This window comes from Apteryx mantelli, chromosome 3, assembly GCF_036417845.1.
Source record: "Apteryx mantelli isolate bAptMan1 chromosome 3, bAptMan1.hap1, whole genome shotgun sequence".
Taxonomy (NCBI): domain Eukaryota; kingdom Metazoa; phylum Chordata; class Aves; order Apterygiformes; family Apterygidae; genus Apteryx; species Apteryx mantelli.
Window position 1 is genome coordinate 77,589,649 of NC_089980.1, and position 19,466 is coordinate 77,609,114.

At 39.3% G+C, this 19,466-nt stretch overlaps 1 protein-coding gene across 6 annotated transcripts in view; it reads left to right on the plus strand.

The window, feature by feature from the left end:
- Positions 1–458: 458 nt before the first annotated feature.
- SAMD3 (sterile alpha motif domain containing 3) overlaps positions 459–19,466 on the plus strand; it is a 51,457-nt gene continuing 32,449 nt past the window's right edge. For 3 of the 6 annotated variants that reach the window (XM_013959052.2, XM_013959053.2, XM_067293740.1), the window contains exons 1-4: positions 7,201–7,418; positions 7,937–8,042; positions 8,783–8,972; positions 11,902–12,012. In XM_013959052.2, the coding sequence (XP_013814506.2) occupies positions 7,964–8,042; positions 8,783–8,972; positions 11,902–12,012 (380 nt within the window). In that variant the 5' untranslated portion in view covers positions 7,201–7,418; positions 7,937–7,963. Of the gene's footprint in view, positions 638–2,526; positions 2,641–7,200; positions 7,419–7,936; positions 8,043–8,782; positions 8,973–11,901; positions 12,013–19,466 lie in introns of those variants that run through there. The other 3 variants (XM_067293737.1, XM_067293738.1, XM_067293739.1) reach the window with 3 other exon arrangements.

Consider the following 19,466-nt stretch of genomic DNA (forward strand, 5'->3'; position numbering starts at 1 on the left):
GAAGGTAGCTTGCAGTGGCTCTTAAGACCACAAACTAAACATAGAGCAGTGTCTTTTGGCTGTTCCCGGGGGGAGGGGGGAGAGCAGGAGTAAACACTTAAGTACCACGATAGCAAACTTCAATTTATGAGCGCACACAAAGGGCCACGGGCCGAGCAGCTACCGCCTACCGTTGAAGGTTTAGACCTCCAAAACACCAGCCGACCAATGGCACAAAGCCCGCCCCTCCCCCTCCGCGGGGCAGCACGGGAAGGGGCCTCGGCGGCGGCGGCAAACGCCCCCACGGGCCTGGGGCGGCCGCCGCCTCGCTGCCCCCTGCAGGCGGGGAGGGGGAAGCGCTGCTGGGCGGCCGGGCCGGGCCGCCCCGCCCCGCCCCGCCCCGCCCCCGACCTGCTGGAGGCGCCTGCAGCCCCGCCCCCCCCGGCGCCTCAGGCTCCGTCGCCGGCCTCACCCGCCGGAGCGGCCATGAGCTGCGCGCTGGGCTGGGCCGGGGGCTGCCGCCTCCGTGGTGAGGAGTCAGTAATGCTCGTGTCTGCCTTCCCAAACCGTTTGTAACCATTTTATAGAGCTGGAGGAAGAAGTCGGGCCAAATTAAGCGTGTTTTATACCGGTCAGCACGCCTGTGGCACAACTGAAGGTATGTAGTTACAGTGATGCCAAAACGAGCCGGAGGCGCCGACGGAAGTAAAATGTCGCTGCTTTAAGAAGGGAAAAGGTCTCTGTTGGCGTACTACAAATTGATGTGATGAGTTGATTAGATTTGCTTTCCTTACACTGCAAGAAAGATTGACAGTCGGTGATAGCTGGTTAATTGCTACCCGGATTTAATTTAGTTCTACAAATTAAAAATCTGGACTGCCTCCGGATTCACTTGGGAATGCCCATCAAGAAATTCAGGAGTAGATTCTCCAGTGCTATAGTCACGCTGGCTTAAGTTGCAAAGTCCATGCAAAAACCTGCGCACATCTGTAAGGTAGCGCTTGAGGCAGGTTGGACCAGGACATTAATGATGGGAGAGGTGAGCGATGTAGAGCATTGCCTGAATTTTGGTGGGAGTTCAGAAGTGTGATATAGTGTTGTAGACCTACCTGGGACATTTTGCATGATCTTAGTCCCACTGTAGAAAACCTGAGAAGATCAAGGTTGGGAAGTTCCTGCCTCTAGGTACTTGTTTCCGCGCTGTAGGATTTACTAGCGTTACTAATGTAGTAGAGCTCTCTGCCAAAGAGGGCACTCGTTTCAGTTTTAAAAAAACAGAGGAAGAGGAGGAATAAAAAAAAGTGTGTTTGTATATAAAATAGTATATATTTTGGTAACCCAGACGGTTCTCTGATGCCCTTCACAGCACAACCACACAAAGAGTTGTGTTGGCACTGTGGAAGGGCAGTACCCGGGAATACTCCATTGTGGCACTAATTGCTTTCTGTAGAGGGCTTTGAGCTGAGAACGTTTTGGGGTAGCCTCTGTCAGAAGATTCTTTTGTCTTTGTTCAAAAACATGTGGAGGCGTAGTCCTCTGCAGAGATTTGATAATCACATTACGCTAGCTTTATAATTGAAAACTTTATTCAAATTGTGATATAGTCTGAAGTAGGAATTAACAAACCTGTTATTTCAAATCTGTAGCAGTCTTTATATTTCCCAGTTATGCAGTGATCACCTAAAAAGGCCCCTGTAGATGGGTTCTTACTGACTGGCCATGCTGATCGTGTTTACAGTTGCCTGCCTTTACCAACGGCTCCTGTTCAGTTTAGTCTTCTCCTCTGTCTTCCCTTCTCTGTCCTGCCAAGTCATTCACATGGTCAAATGCCAGGTGAATTCAGAAGATTGTTGGGGTTGGTCTTCTGTCTTTGCTGCCTGGTAAGCTTTTCTGAATCTAGCTAATGGTTCTTTTTAAGACTGATTGGGGCCGTGCCTGATGATGGTATGTTTCAGAGAGGTTAGTGGAGACTCCGAGTGAAGGCTCAAATCCTGACTTTGGGCAGGATTGGATTGCTGATTGGTAAATTCTTGCATGATATAAGACTCCTTGCTTACAATAGATGCTCAACTGTTTGGTGCAATCTCCGTGAATCTGGAAGTGTTACCAAAAGGGTGACAGAAGGATAGCATAAGTAAGGAGTTCTGAGGGACAAATCCTCCTAGATTTTTTCTCCACTTTAAAGTGTATATGAACCGTATTTGGCACGTTGTGTTTCTTTCTTGTTCGGTCTCTGGCTTAACTGTTTAAACATGGGTGGGAAACCTTACTGTGATGAGTGCAGAGTGTAATACAGAATAAGAACAATTAAAGCAAGTGAACAAAATTCAGGTGCTATATCTAGAATATCTCTTCTGCATATTTTTACCAAATCCTTAAGTGCTGTGTAGATCAGTTATTTGCTTGGAGACCATGTAAATACAGTGTATCATGTGGTTCCACATGGTAGCCCGAACTTAGGTCATATATCAGCTACAAAAGCTTACTTGAGAATATGCAGCATTTTCTGGATGTTACTGCAGCGGCTAAAAAGATTTCTGTCTCCAGCCTTTGCTTTAGGAGCAACAGAGAGCAGCTTTGACAAGTATTAGCACCTTTGAGGATCTGCTAACTGAACTAGTCATAAATTGCCCCCAACCCTTTCTCATCAGAATAGACTTGGTAAGTAGTTATTTTAAGCTAACCTTAACTGTTTTTGTAAGGTCGCTGTAATTGTCTGCTGGTTCGGCTTTCTGAACTGGTTTATGATTTTAAATCAGTAATGGAGCAATTCAGAATTTCGCATCAATCCTTCTTCTAAGTAATTGGTTTGATTGTTATGAGTATTCTGTATCTTATCAGCATGCGAAAATTTGGGCTCAATACGGTATGCGTCAGGCTTTATTTTTCAGTTTTATTCACCAGGAAAGCTTGAATGGGCTTTAATGGGAATGAGAGTAACCTTGCAGGAAGCAGAGCCAGTAGAATTCACGCAAAATGATTTGGAAGGGAGATGGGTGCACTTGCCATTTTTTTGGAGACGGAATAATTGCTTCTCACAGTTTGGGTTTCTGGCCTAGCTTTACAAACAAATGCTCCATTAAGATAGAGATCTTCATTGTTATAATGTGTTCTTTATCTGTACACCTGCTAGATTGGTCTTGGGATATGGTTCCACTATCTATTTTTACCCAACTGCCCCGGGAGGTGGTTAAAAGAGGCTGGTCTGTCAAAAAACACCCATACCAAAAATTATGTTTTCAGCTTATTCAGCTCCCTGAACTGCTGATTGCACAGCCACATGGCCAGGTGCAAAGGGAGACTACGACAGCTGTTCTGGGCTGCTGTGGAAGCACCCTGGAAGGCTTCTAAGTCTCAGAGGTGTCTGCACTGCACAGTGACAGGAGCTGGAGTCGTTTGCTAAGCCAATAAATAGGGAAATGATCAGAAGTAGTGCTGGTCCTGGTGAGAGGTTCCTACTTCTGTTTGGGGAGAAAGAAAAGTCACTGTGATCTCACAAGAAGAAATTACTTGCTTCCTTAGCTTTCTGAAGCAGTCCCGGTGTTGTACTGAAGACCTTCAGCCTGATTGCTTTCTCTGTGGTATATATGAGATTTTATTTTTATGGTTCATGAATTTTTAATCTTTGATTTTTTTTTTCCCCTTCTCTATATCCAGTAACCTTGTGTTTTTAATTTGGTGCAGTTTTATTCAAGTTAAATATAAAAGTGTTTGATTTCACAGTGGCTTAATTTCCAGAAGTTGTGTTCTTAGAAAATAAGAGAACTTTCTTTTATAACTCACTGTTATTAGTATTATTGTGTTATTGCATGGCTTGTTTACTGTTACCAATGACAGCAAGGACAGAATCTGGTCTGCGTGAGTATTTCATTGCTTCAAAACAGAGTCAAACTAAGTTTCTTTTCTTGCTTTCAAATTACCAAAAAGTCTGTAGAGTTGTAACAGAAATTGGCATTTGGGTGAAATCTTGTCTCTGAAGTGGGACAGCTTTCTTTCCAGTAGCACTTTAAATTGTACACATTAAAATGTTTTTAAAGAAGCTCATATGGTAAAAGCACAGATACTAGAAACTCCATGTATAATCAGAAGCAAATGTTTTAGGGAAAGAGTCGATTTTTATGTAATAACCTTCAGAGTTAATCCTGCAGCAATGGAATTTGTCTGCTTGATAAGCTCAATAGACTGACATGTTCAGTAGCATTGATATTCTCCCTAACTTTGATCAAGATTTAAAAGGGCAGTCTGGTTTGTTCTTCTTGAAACAACTTCTTTTAATGTGGGACTTGTTCCCCTTTATCTACTTCTGACTATTGTGTGTGCATGTTTTCTTCTCTGATCTTTCTATGTAGCCTTACTGTTGCTTTGTGTGGTTATACATTTCTCCTGATCTTGCAGCTGCCTCGGTCTTACTCTACAAGTAGCATGGAAATGAGAACTGAAACATAAACTTTGAGATTTACTCCTGCATTGATATTGGAATTTTCTTTCCCTTCCCTCATGTTGCTTCATTCGACAGTGTTTGTGAGCATTCAGAGGAATGCTTTGTGCTAGTGCGGGCCTGAAAAATGTCAGCAGTTGTTGGCGTTTTCTTTTCTGTGTGTGGGGGGTGGGGTGAGGGGGAGGGTGGATTTCTCTTTGATTATTTCCCTATGCATTATTGAAAAGATTGGTGGATAACTGATGTCCTTTTCATGGTAACTCAGCACTATATTCAGGATGGCAGAGTTCTACCTTCTATAAAGTAGTTTGAGTATATTTTAAATTTTTTAAAAGATAGGTAGTAAGTGGAAAGAAAATGCTAAAGTCTCTGTGATGCCTACAAAGATAAAGACAAGTTATGATAGCATTAAAAGCTTATATAGAGGATACTTTGGTTATATCTGTAGTATGTCCTAATTCCTACTTATCACCCTTGCAACTTTGAGACCTGGCCCCGTACAAAACGTGCCATGTAGCTGTAACATATGGATGTGCACACATCACATTCCTCACCTTGGTACTAGACTGCAGTAAACCTTAATTCTGACCTCAGTGACAGCGCAGAGGCCGATCTATCTGTATGCTTTGATGCCATAGGCCCTTTCTCACAAGTGAGTGTGTGAAGTAGATATAATAACTCACTTTCCCTGTATAAAGTGTTTTGACGTATAGCATCCTTCATTTAGAAGAAGTGTCACTTCATATTGATGACAGCTCATTATATCTTCTACTAAAACAAGCTGTATGGGAAATTAGTGCACCCGCACTATGGAACTATGCTGGTCAAGAATCTCATCTCCATATACTGTTTAACCAACTACATCAGCAGAAATCTGTAGCGTAGATGGGTCTTTAGCTTGATCTGATTAAAAAAACAAGCTTTTAATCCTTCAGCGTTGAAGGATTTTACACTAAAAACAAGAGTTGTCCTGACTCATCCTAGGCACATTGATGAAATATTGGTGAAGTCCTAATAATAGTCCTAATAATAGGTGTTTGAAGAAATGGGTCCTAGTGATTTGCTGTATTTATTAGCAGGCAGCGATTGCTCACACTTAGAACTATTCTGAATTTGACTTGAAGTCATGCTGTAAATTGCTAAAATACTGCCTGTTTTTAAAATGTTGCCTTTACTGTTTATTTTGTTCTGCCTTTTAAGAGTTGATTGAAGAATATAAATATTCTTGTGCTTACACCATGCCAAACACAGTGACCACACTGGGTAATTTTTTGATACTACTATAATAAATAGGATTAATAATAAATACCAACATCGGTATCCATGCTCAGTCTTTCTAGTTGTCTCAGTAATGCTGGTACAAGACTGGTGGGCTCTCTCCCCAGCTCCTTTGCCCAGAGTATTTGCAAGTAAGTGAAATAACTTCTGAGAAGTGCTTTGAAGTATTTGTGTGTAGTGACCTTAATATATATCATCTGTTTTTCTGCAGCAGCCTCCACTCCAAACTGCCATCGCTTCCCTCCCTCTGAAGTGTACTGCCTGCATTTCTATGTGCAAATGGACGTTTTGCTGCAGAGTTAGTGACACAGTGGTGATATGCATATCCATATTGTTTTGTGTGACTATAGTTTGCTTGACAGCATTTAAAATGTTGATATCTACACGACTGCTTTAGCATGACCTAGTCTAGGATTCAAGTCTTCTTATAGGATGAAGCAGTGACCTTTCCGCCGTTTTAATGTATCTTTCTTTACTTGTACACTGCTTGGTTGATAAGGCAAGTATCTTTTTGCTTTGCATCCTGTTTTATCTTTCAAGTTTTTTGAGCATCTTTTTGTCCTACTCTTCGCAAGGAAGTAAGAAGTGTGACGGGAAGGTGTGATTTTTAATTTACACCAGAGTTGTCAGCAAATAATGACTTTTCACACCCCGTTATTGCTGCTTAGCCTGGAGGAGGAGTTGTATGGCTACTGTTGTCATATCAAATTAAATCCACTCATGTAATTCAGAAAGACATGCCTCTTCCTTTAACCCTTTTAAGTTGCTGAAGTGTATTGGCACAAGAGCACAATCTGAAGTGCATCTATTTTGGTGGTCTGTGTTATTGAAGGGTGAAAAACAGAAATAGTTTTGTATGCGGATGGTGCACTTTTTTTTTGTATTGCAGTGGATCAGCTCCTGATGAGCGTTGAGTGGGTGAATTCACACGCTCACTTGGAGTTCACTGCTGGCTCGGGGTATGTGTGTGGATGTATCTTGAACAAGGAAATGCTTGGCCAACAACGCCAGACAGTCATGCTCTCATCTGAGAAACTTGCTTGAATCATTTTCTCTCATGTTTGCTGTGGATTGCCAGCACAGGAGTACTTGATGCTCCTTTAGCTCATTTATATACTAGAGCTGAATCACATTAATATGAAAATCACTCGTGGGAAGAGTTTTCTGCTGTAAAGGAGTTGGTAGAGTAGGAGGACCTTTCTGTTTACAAGCAATCCTCTCTTTATGAAGTTGTTGCTGATTTTGCTTGTTGGGATTTTTTGGTTACTTCCCAGCCTGAAAAAAGGTTAGGATTCTGTTAACAGTAAGGGTGAATTTTTATCTCGGTATCAGACTTGTAGCTATTTAGGGCCTGCAGGAAAGTGAAATGCCCTGCTTTCTGTATTGCCTGTACTGTCTACTAAATTTGAAGCAGCATGAGGTGGGGAGGAGATGAATATGGTGAAATGGATTTAAGCAGGCATTGAGTGGTATGTGATTTACTCTCCTCACAGTTCGATTTAAGTCCTTCAGGGAAGGAGTCTGTGACACCTGGAGCTGAAGGGATTTGGCAGATTGACCGGGGGCCTCTGTCTGAGCTACATCACATGAGGTGCTGAGTTCCTTCAGCACCAGCACCCGGAGCTGAGACGTCCGGTGGGGACCATCTCCATCCACTCATGTCCTTCCATGGGGTCTGGCATATCTTTCCAGGGATGATTTGAGCCTGAAGGATGTGACTAGCGTAGGTTGTTCCCTCCCCTCCCTTTTCCAGAAGCTTTTGTTGCCCCTAATTGTTTGTAATTGAGTGTTAAGCATTTGCTTGACTAGCTGCTTGGTGGTGCAGAGAGGGTTAATGTGCTTGATTTACTATAAACATATATGTGACAGACTCTGATCTTTTTCTTTTTTTCTTTCTGTAAAATGTCAACCATTTCCTGAGGAGGGTGGTGGTGGTGAATTTCACACCTTTTTCTTCTCTGTGTGGAAACCTGGGTGTTAATGGTACTGGAGCAGGTCGTGTTTTATAAAGAATGAGGCTGTCTCTTAGAACAGAGGGAAAGCAGGGAAAGGAGAGGAGGTGAAGAAAGAGGGGTCTAAGAAAACTGCTACTTGCAAAAGACATTAGTTTGATTATTTCTCATTAATTTTATTCAGAGCATGTAAGTATAACACTGTTTGCAAGAGTATTTTTTTTCTACAAGATGTTCAAGTTCAGTTTAGAGCTCAGCATAAAAATAACCCTCTGTCTTCATTTCACAGTGAAATTTATCTTTGCAACGCCTGAAGATGGAAAGTTGGTCGGTTGATCAAGTCTGCAACTGGTTGAGACAGAGAAATTTAGGAGAATTAGTTCCTAAGTTTCGTGGTAAGCATTTTTGTTGTTCATGTATATTTTTAAAAACATTTCTTTCTATGATTCTAATTGGCATCACCTACATTGTTTTGGGGTATGTATATATAGACAAATTTCCAACTTAAATAGGAATTTCTTAGGGAGAGAACTGACAGACCTGATAAATCAAAATAAGTGTGCAGATTTATTACGAAGTCTATGAGAAATGCTGAGGGGAAGATTAAGCCGGTATGTTAATAGGTACACTTTCTAGAAACAGAACTGGCAGTTTAACAGGCTGTGACTGGGCCTATTTTATATTGTATACATCTTTTGAAATAATGCAACTGTAGTATGTAAATGTTTTCTGTCTGAATATATAAACACTCTACAAAAAAGTACATGAGAAACTGTTATGTGAACATGGTATGCTATGCATTCTCTTAAAAAGCTTGCTTTCCTTCATTAACAAAACAGCAGTATGCTGTGGTCTGAGCAAAGTCTGATTTAAAGCATTAAAATTGTCACTTCAGTGCTTCTGTGTGTTTCATACCTGTCATTTTGTTACTGGAAGGTATCTGGCCAGTGACTGAAACTTCTGACACTGGTTTAGAAAGGACAGTAGCTAAAAGAAATGATCTTTTTTAACAGTTGAAGAAGAACATCAGCAGTAGAAAGCATCTTTTTACCTTTGACCTGCCCTTCATCATCATATAGCTATAGCTATAAAGTTATCTTACTGTAGTTATAATCTTATCCCCTTCAATCTTCAGAAGAAGAAGTAAGTGGAGCAGCTCTTCTGGCTCTTAATGATCGTATGGTGCAGCAGCTGGTAAAGAAGATTGGGCACCAGGCAGTGCTAATGGATCTGATTAATAAATACCAACAACAAAAAAATGGGCTAGAATCCCTTACCTGCTATTGTGAAACAGCTTCTCCAAAATTCCCAGCAGCAATCAGTGGGTGAGTCTGTACCTGGTACAGAAAATATCAGTCTGAGTATAGCTGTATTCTTTTCTTAGCATTTTAAAACTGGTGTTTACAACTTAAAACAGTAGAGCTAGTAACTGTTTTTACACTTGATCTCTAAATCATGAAGAATGATCTCTAACAACATTTTAAATGCAAAATATGGTTATTACCTTGTGGTTTTGAATACAGCATCAACATTTCTGAACAGTACTGTTAACTTAAACTACACTTCCAATTCTAGGACCTAGTTTTAGTTTGTATGAAGCATCATCAGACTTTTCATCACTATGACTGAAATGTTCTGCATTTACTGTATTAAGGTTTTGAGGTATTTACTTTTAAATGCTGTAACATCACAAACCTTGGAGTAAAATCATGATTTAGCTAGAGATGGTGTTTGTGGCACCGATGTATTTAAATTTAATCTCCCAAAGGAAACTTTCTGAATTTAATCAAGGTGTAAGCATTTAATAACCGCAGTGTCGGCTGCTCAACCAGGGACTAGATAGATTTTTTAGAAAACAAATTCCACAGAGACTGTCTTTATTGAGCATGCTCCAGCTCTTGGTTGAGCAGGGTTTTTTTCTTACTTTTTCCATTCTGATCTATTATAAACTATGCTGGATTTTGTTTTGGACATCTTAGTGAGAGCCCAGGACCTCTGTTCTCACCAAGTTCTCTTCTAGGCCCAAGAAACCTAGAGATAGCCTGCAATGGGTGCAAAATGCCATTTTTATATGAGGGCACATTTCCCTCCCAATTTTGAAGGAAGAGAATATAACATTAAGCCTGTGTTAGTATGTAGTAACAGCCCAACAGAAGTAGATCTGTAGATCTGTAGAGCATTTACTATAGCATTTACTTTCATCCAAAAGGAGTCCAGTTTGTTTGCTCTGAGATGACTCCACAGTGCCAGCCAAAGAATTGTAAATGGTGGTGATTGGGTTATTCCCTTCCAATGTGCACAAATGAGAAGAACTAAAATACTTAAATAGACACATCCTGTTGTCTTTGAGTCTCAGAAGTGTTTATGAAACCCACTCAGAAAATGATCTTGCACTGATGGAGGAAGGAGAGGCCAGGAAGAAGATGATGTCACTGAATGTATGTTTTATCACAGACTTTAATTATGCAATCACAACCAGTCCTGGTTCTTTGCACAGGGGTCCTTCCTCACTTGATTTATAAGAAGCTTGTTCTTTGGAGGTAGAGCAGGACTCTTCTGTAAAGGACACTACTGTTTCTGGCCCCCTACTTCATCTGAAGTACAGCAGGTGCATAGTGGTTGCAGCAAGGGATTTCAGAACAAGAAAACATGTTCTTATAGTTAAGGCAGTTTGAATGCTGCTTTGAGTGTTTGGATTTCGTCCTTGGCTTTGTCAGGGATGTCTGGCTAGACTGCTTCTCAGATATGATTGCTCACCATGCACCGCTCATATCCTACAAGGCAGGCCTTATTGTCTCATAAAGAGCGTTCAATTGCAGTTGTGTGTTGAGGGCACAGCTTTTCTGGGAGTTTCTGCAGATTCCAAAAATATCAAATGCTGGAAATTTCAAATGTTAATCAATATAATTTACCTTAAAATCTTTCCTTTGCTAGTCTTTCTGCCTAAAAAGTAGGTACTAATATTCCTCTATTTACAGGGAATTTAGGTAAATAAGCTGCTGTTTGTGAAACATTTTCTGTGGCAGAGTTAAAAACCACATAATAAAACTCTTAAGCATGTTTAAGAAATCCATATGGTCACATACTTTAGGATGAGAAAAAATCAAGATATTGAATAGCTGGTTTCTCCATAGAATGAGGCAAAGCTCCCACGGTAAAAATAGTATTTCATTAGGAAGCTAAAGGCTATATCCAAATATGCCAACAGCTGTAATTGTCATTTTCTAACTCTGGAGTGCTTGTCTTAATGATGTCCTCTGAAAGTGGTTTTGTCTGTACAGTACCTCTTTATCTTGAACAAAATCCTTTAGGAATAATTTCTTTTGACCTAATTCAGGGTCTTGTGACTAGAGGAATAAGTATGACATGTTGTTTTGAAGCAATGTAATTTTTTTTTTTTTTTTTTTTTTTTTGGTAAGTTGCTTGTGACAGAGGACCGGAGTATGTGACATAACATATATTGTGAATCTATGAATTTTTGGTTAAGTGAGTTCACATTTTTACTGTTCCTTACTGTTGTTAGGCTGAATTGTGATCTTTGAATGAGCAAATTCCCCACACTAAGGTTTACTGTTAGTAGCATCCCTAGCTGGTTGTGTGGTCCCACAGCAGTGCAAGATGACTGCTGCCAAAGTTCTTGCCTTCAGCTGCATGTTCCTAACCCTTCTCCTGCTGCATGTGAATCCAGCTGAAACCTTTTCTGTTTTGGCAGAATTTTTCTTCAGTGGGTCAGTTCCCAAAACTAGCCCACGCTGTGAGTACCAGTGCCAGGAATGCAAAGTTGACTCGAAGGTGCAAAATGGGCTTGGCCTCCATTTTAAAAAAAAGAGTGTTCATAGCTCTGGCTGAATAGAAGCTGCCTTACAATACCCTGTAAATCTTTTTTTTTCCCTGTTGTATATTGTAATGGTTAGTTATTTCTGGACATTATAAGATGCCAGGCAGTAAAGATGGCAGTTATGCCACACCCTCAAGAAACTGCCAAATACTTATTTTCTTGGGTTTTGTAACTGTGTAGTAATTAAAATATCACTAGGCAGTGTTATTTGTACTTTTCATCTTGTCTGAGTTTGATAATTGAACTGAGAGATTCATTAAGTAAAGATACATCAGCATCACGTAAAATCATGACTATTCAATATGTTATTTTGTATTACCTTTTCTATTTCTGCTACTGGTATTTTTAGAATCTTAAAACATCTCTTTTGTATAAGCTGCACAAAACTTCCAAATGAAAATCCTTCTTTTTTTCAGGATTACTGACAAACAGATGTTCAGTTCTTTTGGTCCTGTGGAGCAGAAAAAGTATCTTTCTTCAAGAAAAAATGAGGAAGAACTAATTGATCGAAGAGTATTAAAGCAGAAGTGAGTTCATAATATGCTTATGAAGTTCTATTTACATTTTGAAAAGGACATAACATTTGTTTTTCCTCTGCTAAGACTTATCAGATATTTTACGTTGCCAGAACTAATTTGTATTCTGTCAAAAAAGTGATCTGATCCATGCCTAAACATTGGAGACCGAGCTCTGGATGCAGGTGTAATTAGAAAACAGCGAGAGTTAAAATGTAGTAGGATTCAACTGAATCAATGGTCAGAGCAGAGTCCCCAGTCCTCATTTGTTGCCTTGTGTAGAGGGTAAGATACAGGTTTGTCCTTACTGGTCAAGTTTTTTAAAAATCTTTTTTTTTTACACGTGATTTTTTCAGTATCAATCTGACAAATTAATCATTAAAGAGTGGAACATGGCACTTTAACAAATTGTGTGCTTGAGGCACTTTAAATACAGCACTTAAGAAGGTAGGCATGCTGATTCCCTTTGCACACTTATGTTTTCCCTGTGTATCAAAATGAATCTCTTTAAAAGCTGGAGACAAGACAAAGTTTAACTTTTCTATTTTAAAGCTGGGCAGTAAGTGCTGGTGTTGGGGGAGAGTCCTGTTTCTCTTCTTTCAAGGCAATTGTTTTGTTGTTGTGAAGCTTTGCTTATCATTTCCCCCCTGCCCCACGCGACTGATGGCTTCACTATTCTCAGATAAAGGGAAGTCTTTCTGTGAAACATGTATTATATCATTTTTTTAAAAAAAGAGGTAGGGATTAAACTGTCTTGGAGCAGAGAAGAGGGCATAGTGAATCACATAGTTAACATTTTTTTTTAAATAAAGTTCTGCTATGACTTTCTTTTAGAGAAGAACAAAATAAAATAAAACCCCAACCCCCCACATTCTGTCAGCGTTGCTACCTATGAAATGAGCCTAAAGCGTTGAAACCCTTGGAATAAACCATTAAAATGTTCTTGCAGTGATGGTTTCTAGCCTGTACTTCTAACAGATGCTTATTTTTAATTAATGATGAGTAATTTGCCTTGTGCTGTATAAAGAGTTTTAAATGGGTTGTGTGAATCAGCATAACCCAGAATAGACTGGCTTTAGGAAATGTTCTCAGTACCTAGCTTTCAAAGGCCCATAATGGCCTGTTAAGGGAAAGGGACTGTAAAGGAGAAATGCAAATTCACCTTGGGGCAAAGAAGCATAAGAGGAGACAAGTTTTCTGTAAATGGAAGTGCCCCTTCTCTGTGAAGAAGTAGGTGCCCTGACAGTCTGTGGAGCTGAGATGATTTACAGTCCTGAAGACCTGAGCAAATTTTATGAGGGCTTCTCTTTAAAGGTCAGATGAGAAGCTGGCAAATGTCTTTCTCTGAAATAGCTGTTTTAACTAACTGATTAAGACTGAAAATGGATCTGAACATCCCTTGCATCTGTTAATTGCTGCACTAGGTTATCTCTAGTTAAGTACTATTTTTGGAGATGAATGCTGTTGTTTAGAAATAGCTGTGACTTGGCCCATTGATAAAAGCTGTGTTAAAATGTTTAGGTTAGATTCCCCCCCCCCCCAACAATACTCATTTATTGCATTTTTGACAACTAATGGAAAATTTAATATTATATGTGCTTGAGGAGTTTATGTTGGCTATAAGCAAGTTGCCAAGGACTGAACAAGATGTTTGTTTTAGAAATTTGATTATGGGAATAGAAAAAGTTACTTGGACTCTAATTATGGATAAGAATCATATAAGCACTTCTTAAGACAATTCTGGCCAGTCAGTGGGATTAGTTTAAATTTACAGTTCAAATTATTGATCTGTGACTGTGGTTACACTTGTAGCCTCTGTTTCCCCCATCTGAAAAATGACGCCATCAAAGACCCTTGTGAAAAGACCTTACAGCTTCAGCTGTAACTGCAGCTTCAATAACTGGTATGGTTTTGTTTGGAATGAATTAATGGGTGCTTTTATGGATTATTATTGCTGGCTAATTGGGTTGCATTTGTTCTGTAACTTACCTGTGCAGATAGTCCTTAATAACTGTCTTAAAAATACACTCTTCAATATTACTGAGTATTACAGTATTACAGAGAGATCAGAGAAGATTGTTTAAACACAAAAATGAAGAGTAAGTGAATGTAGCAATCATATGATTTTATTTTTATTATTTTGAAAGGTCACCAAATTGCATTGTGCATATGAATAAGGAGATGAGGTTTGGATGTTACCTCAATAGAATAATTTTTTACTAACAGGTATAGAAGTAAAAGTGGCAGTCTTTTTGTTAATCTCCCCAAATAAAAGTAAATCTTGTAGCAGTGCTTTTCTGTGAAAACAACAATATAGCGTACAAGGACAGTTTAACACCTTTCCCCATACCTGTTTTTCTATAACAAAGTACTAGCAGTTTCATGGCTCCTGGCAGCCTTATGTTTATCTTCTTGCTAAGACAGCAGCTGTCATTACTTGTAAATACCTGATGCTGCTGTGAAAACCCAACCTTTTTATTGGTATATATGTTCTGTCTGCATTTTCTCAAGGTGTTTGTTTATCAGATGGCATGAATAACATATCCCTTTCTCAGTGTTTTCAAGATGTTAGTCCAGCTATCTTCCTTCAGGAATGATGTCCTGATGCAGATTTATTTGTAAATTTATTCTTTCCATAAAAATGTGTTCCGTAGTTTTTCAGTGTTGTGTAACAGACTCACTGTCTGAATGCCTTGAAGTAATTTGTTTAGGGCAGGTTTATGTGCACAAGCAGGACAGCAGACCTTCTGTCTAGCCTTGACAACTTTCTACTGGTCTATTTGCTGTGAATCTGGGAGATGTCGTCAGCGTTCAGGTAAACCTGGGCCTGCTAAGGGTAGATATTTGTGAGTTAAGCCTTTGCCGGCATTCACAATATATTAGCACTGGTACCCACACAGATCTGGGCTGATACCAAGAACAGTGCATTGCAATACTTTAAAATAAATTTGGTTCTAGTCTCCAAAAAGATTTGCCACTGCTGACCTACTTGGTTTGAATACTGTCATTCATTCATTTGCTTATTGGAGATGGCTCATCTGCTGCAAGCCCTCTTGAGGCCAGACGCTCACCAGTGTGCACCAGTGCAACGCTTGAACTCGTAATGCCTGGCTGATAGGAACTGTAGGTAAGCGGAGCACAGCACTGCATTAACGATGCTATACACCTCTTTAGCTAGGGCTGTCTTGCATCAGATTTGGCCAGGCTGCAGTCTGTACAACTGAGAGAACCCAACTGCCTATTATGTAGCTATACCTTAAATGTGTCATAGTATTAACATGTCATTCCGCTAATGATGTTTACAGAGCTTCTTCCTTCACTTCTACATTACCCATACATAGACATACATGCACTGTTGGTCTGTTTAATGTGTTGTATCAGAAACACATTTATGCTTGTGCTGAAAAATTGTCTCTTGGTCAGTTATTTCAGATGACTTTGTTCCTTTTATGCAAAATAGTAAGTATTGCTTTTATATGTGTGTACACACACACACACACACACACATATATACAGACACATGTGCAACAACAGTCTGGAAAGAAAATGTCTGCTGGACTGTGCCTCTGCTCATATAACTTAAGAGTTTCTTCATTTCTATGCAGAACTTTTATTGTTGATATCATCAGAATTATTTCTAATAGATGTGATGACCACCTTTTTTTTTTTTTTTTTTTTTTCCTTCCAGCTAGTTCATATAAACCATGCTAAGTTTCTGACTGTGATCAGTAGTGGAAGAAAAGGAGCACCGTCTTTCTGTTGTGTATAAAAGTACAGACATCAGCCGCTTCCTCTGATACACCCTTCCAGCAGCTAATGTTTAGGGATTCTAGAACCCTAAATTGTATTCGACCCATCATTTTTCACAGTGCTTGATTAATTTTTCTTCCATGAGTTTGTCTAAATATTTTTGAAGCTGTTTATTGTTTCAGTAGTAGATTCCACAATTGGATTGTGTATCATAATGGAAAAATAATTTCTTTTTGATTGTTTTAACATGATTCCTGATCATTTAACTTCATTTGCTCTTCCATGTTCACAGAAACAGTTACATCTACAGATAGATCTGTGGGGGGGGGGGTTGTTTTTTTTTTTTTTAATTCTGGTTTTGGATTTATGTAGTTGCTTTTTTTTTTTTCTTTAAGTGAGAACTTCATGTCTCTTATAGCAGCATGAAGCTTGAAAATACTAACTTCCAATACTGAAAAACTAGAAGGCTTACAGTAATCTTTTCTCTGTGCTTGTTGCCTCAGTATTTAGGAAGTCAAGACAACTTGACTCATGGTTTTTGAATGCTTGAGGTCAGTAGTGCTGAATTTACCTATATGATGCTGTGAGTCTTTCACAGAAGTTTGAAGAAAAAAATTCTGAAATTGCTGCCTAAATCTCTTTTTTTTCCCTAACAGAAATAAGTCAAATCTCCAAATGACCTGCAGGAGATACTAACTACATTGTATTGTTAAGGTCTAGCAAAGTCGCAAAAAAACAAAAAATACATAAAATTCTTTGGATCCAGTGTAACATATTTTACATGGGTGAATGCAAATAAACTCTGTTTCTATAAAATGGCCTGATTTAGATGGCAATTCTGTCAGGCAGATTCCACAGGGAGCATTTTTTCTCCCCTCTCTGTAATCTACAGCTGCTGTACTCACATGAAACTGAAGTGCAGAGTCTTAGCTTATGTAATGTAACTCCTAAGAATGTAAACTGTCAAAAGTCTTGACTGTCTCTAGAAGGGTGTGTTTGCATCTGAGTAGCATGTCACAAACTTTCTTTAAAACTGATTAATTTTGTCCATAAGTTTGTGTTCATACTGAGCGTGATGAAATCTATAGCAAGGATGTTGCAGGAAAAGCTAAAACTGAAACTGCTCTGAGAAAAGCATAGTTACATTACATTTTTCAACTCCCGTATCCTAGGTCTTGGTGAAGTTAAAGCTGCTGCATGCAGCTTTTTGTTCAGTCTAAAGGTTATCTGCCCTTATGTTCAGTGGTAACTGAAAAAAGTAGAAGGCATTATCAAACAGTAGGTAGACTGCAAATCCAAGGTCTGGGGTGTAACTGGGAAAAACTGCATTTGAGCTGGAAAGTAGGAAATGGCAATAAAGCCATTCTTTCTTGGATCTGTCGGAGTGGACGTTTTTCCAGTTTACAAAACTTCCAACAGGAATGTTACATGTATAATGACAGTAATCAAGCTGATAGTGCTATTGGGTATCTCTTGCTGATGGTGTTACTACATGAAAGACCAGATGAACATGAATCTATTGAGGTTCCACTTGCGCGCTGAGTTTTTTATCTGGACAGGCTGAACATGGGTACCCATTGATGTCAGCATGGTTCTGCTTAGTTCTGATGTCCTTTGAGTAACTGGGACTTGAACTGATACAAGATGCAGCAAAGGATGCCATAAACTCATGGACTTTACTAAAGTGAACAAAAAGTGAGAAAAGCATGTGACACAAAGCTTGTTTATATGTATGTTCAATTGACCTTTAGGTCACAATTTTATTTTATTTTTTAAGAGCAACATATGAACAAAATTGATGCAGGAAAATGAGCATGATCAGAGGCTTAAAAATGACAAATTCTTATAATCTCATATTTGAACTTGTTTCTAAGTCCCTACTGCACTTTGCACAGCTATCTTAATGGAGCTACCTGTACTGATGCCAAGATTATGTTTACTGATTTGTTACAGCTAATTCAGTCAGCCCTCTGAACCAAGTTACACAGGAAACTGAGTGTGGAGACTTTGTTGCTGTGTTTACTCACCATTCATCTCCAGTGCAGTCTAAAACCTTTATTAAAAGGTCTGGGTGACACCACAACTGTGTAAACTCTGCCTCTTTTTGCCATAAGACAAGATATCCCTAAGGATTTCAGGGGTTATATAATTCAGATAAGTTTGGGATTTGTTTGTTTGTTTGTTTGTTTTGGGGGGAGTTGTTTTGTTTTTGTTGTTATTGCTTTATTTTGTCCAACTAAAGAAGACAAATAGCTCAGTCCATAATGGCATTATTTTGTGGTTCTGTGTCTCAGTAAACACACTGTGCATGAACAGTGTCAGGCTTGGTGGAGCCAAAGAAAGCTACAGCTGTGTGAAACAGTGCTGTGACTTAGTACAGGGAGTAAAGTGGTCAACTACAGGAGCTGAATGGTCAGAAGTTCCATAATTGGTTGTGTCCTTACTGGTGAGATGCTTCTTAGGGTGCAGTTGCATATGGCAGCAAAAGAGACCATCCTTCCTTTGCATTGGTATTTGTCTGGCCTCACGGTGAGCCAGTTTGGGGAACTAAACGGTAAGAAGATTAAACCTAGAAGGAAAATGAGGAGTTTTGTCATCATGGCTCCTCCAAGTAACTTGTTGCAGGATTAGAGGATTTGCAGTACCAGTAAGAAAGGGGCAGAAACATGTGGCAATGGGGCAGGCTGGGACTGCGATATTTGGAAGCAGCCATTCAGTTGATTTAGCAGCAGCATCAAGTATCACTCTAACTGGGAGAAAAGGTTTAGTAATCTGCCTTCTGGAATCTTAATCTTTTCTTTGTATTCTAGGTTAGAAGACAGGAGAGGGATGGTTAGAAGCAGGCTATATTTTTTGGACCCAAATCTCTAACGGTAATATTGTTTTCCACAAGCAAGGAAAGTCTTGACTATATGCATATATTGTGGTGAATGTACAGTTTGACTAAACTGTTCTCTTAGTTAAACAAGTTTGCACATGAGCATTTCTGGAGATAAAGTTTAGCATGGAGTTGTCTCTCTTCAAACAAACTTTTATTTCATTTTAAAATATTATTGCTCACATTTAACATTACCACCCAACAGTGATTTCAGCAAAACCTAGTAAAATATTTGATCTCCATGGAGATTAAAGGAATTTTCAGATCTTGTTTGGATAGTAAGGAAATACTTTCTCTATTGGGTAAGGTTAAAGAGAAACTTGAAGAGTGAAATGGAATTTGGAGTACTGTTTTGTACAGGCAAATATGAAGGGACTGCTCGAGGGGAGAATTTCCATGTCATCATGGCTATTAGCCATCCTAGCCGTAAGAAAATTTTATTTTCTTCAAGTAACTGACTGTACTTGTTTGGAAACTTTACTTGTAGTTGAGGCAGTAGAGGGAAACTGTGGAGTGTCCTGTAAGTCTAAGGTTTGTTGAAACCGAACCTACCAAACCTTGCCACTTTTCAAAGTGGCAATTCAGCTTCACTGGTATTAGCAAGAATAGGAATTTCTGCTGCTCTGCTACAAATTATTGTACATTTTAAACTACTGTCCATTTTCAAGCTAGTTAAATGATGGCTTATTGAAAATCCTATGCAGTAATTGGAAGCCTGTCTACTACATCACTTTAATCAGTAAAGGTGGTGAAAGCAAGGGATTCAAACTGTTAGACTGCACTGCTCCTTATTAATGCTACATTGAAGATCTGCACTTTATTTGTATAGGAGGGATTT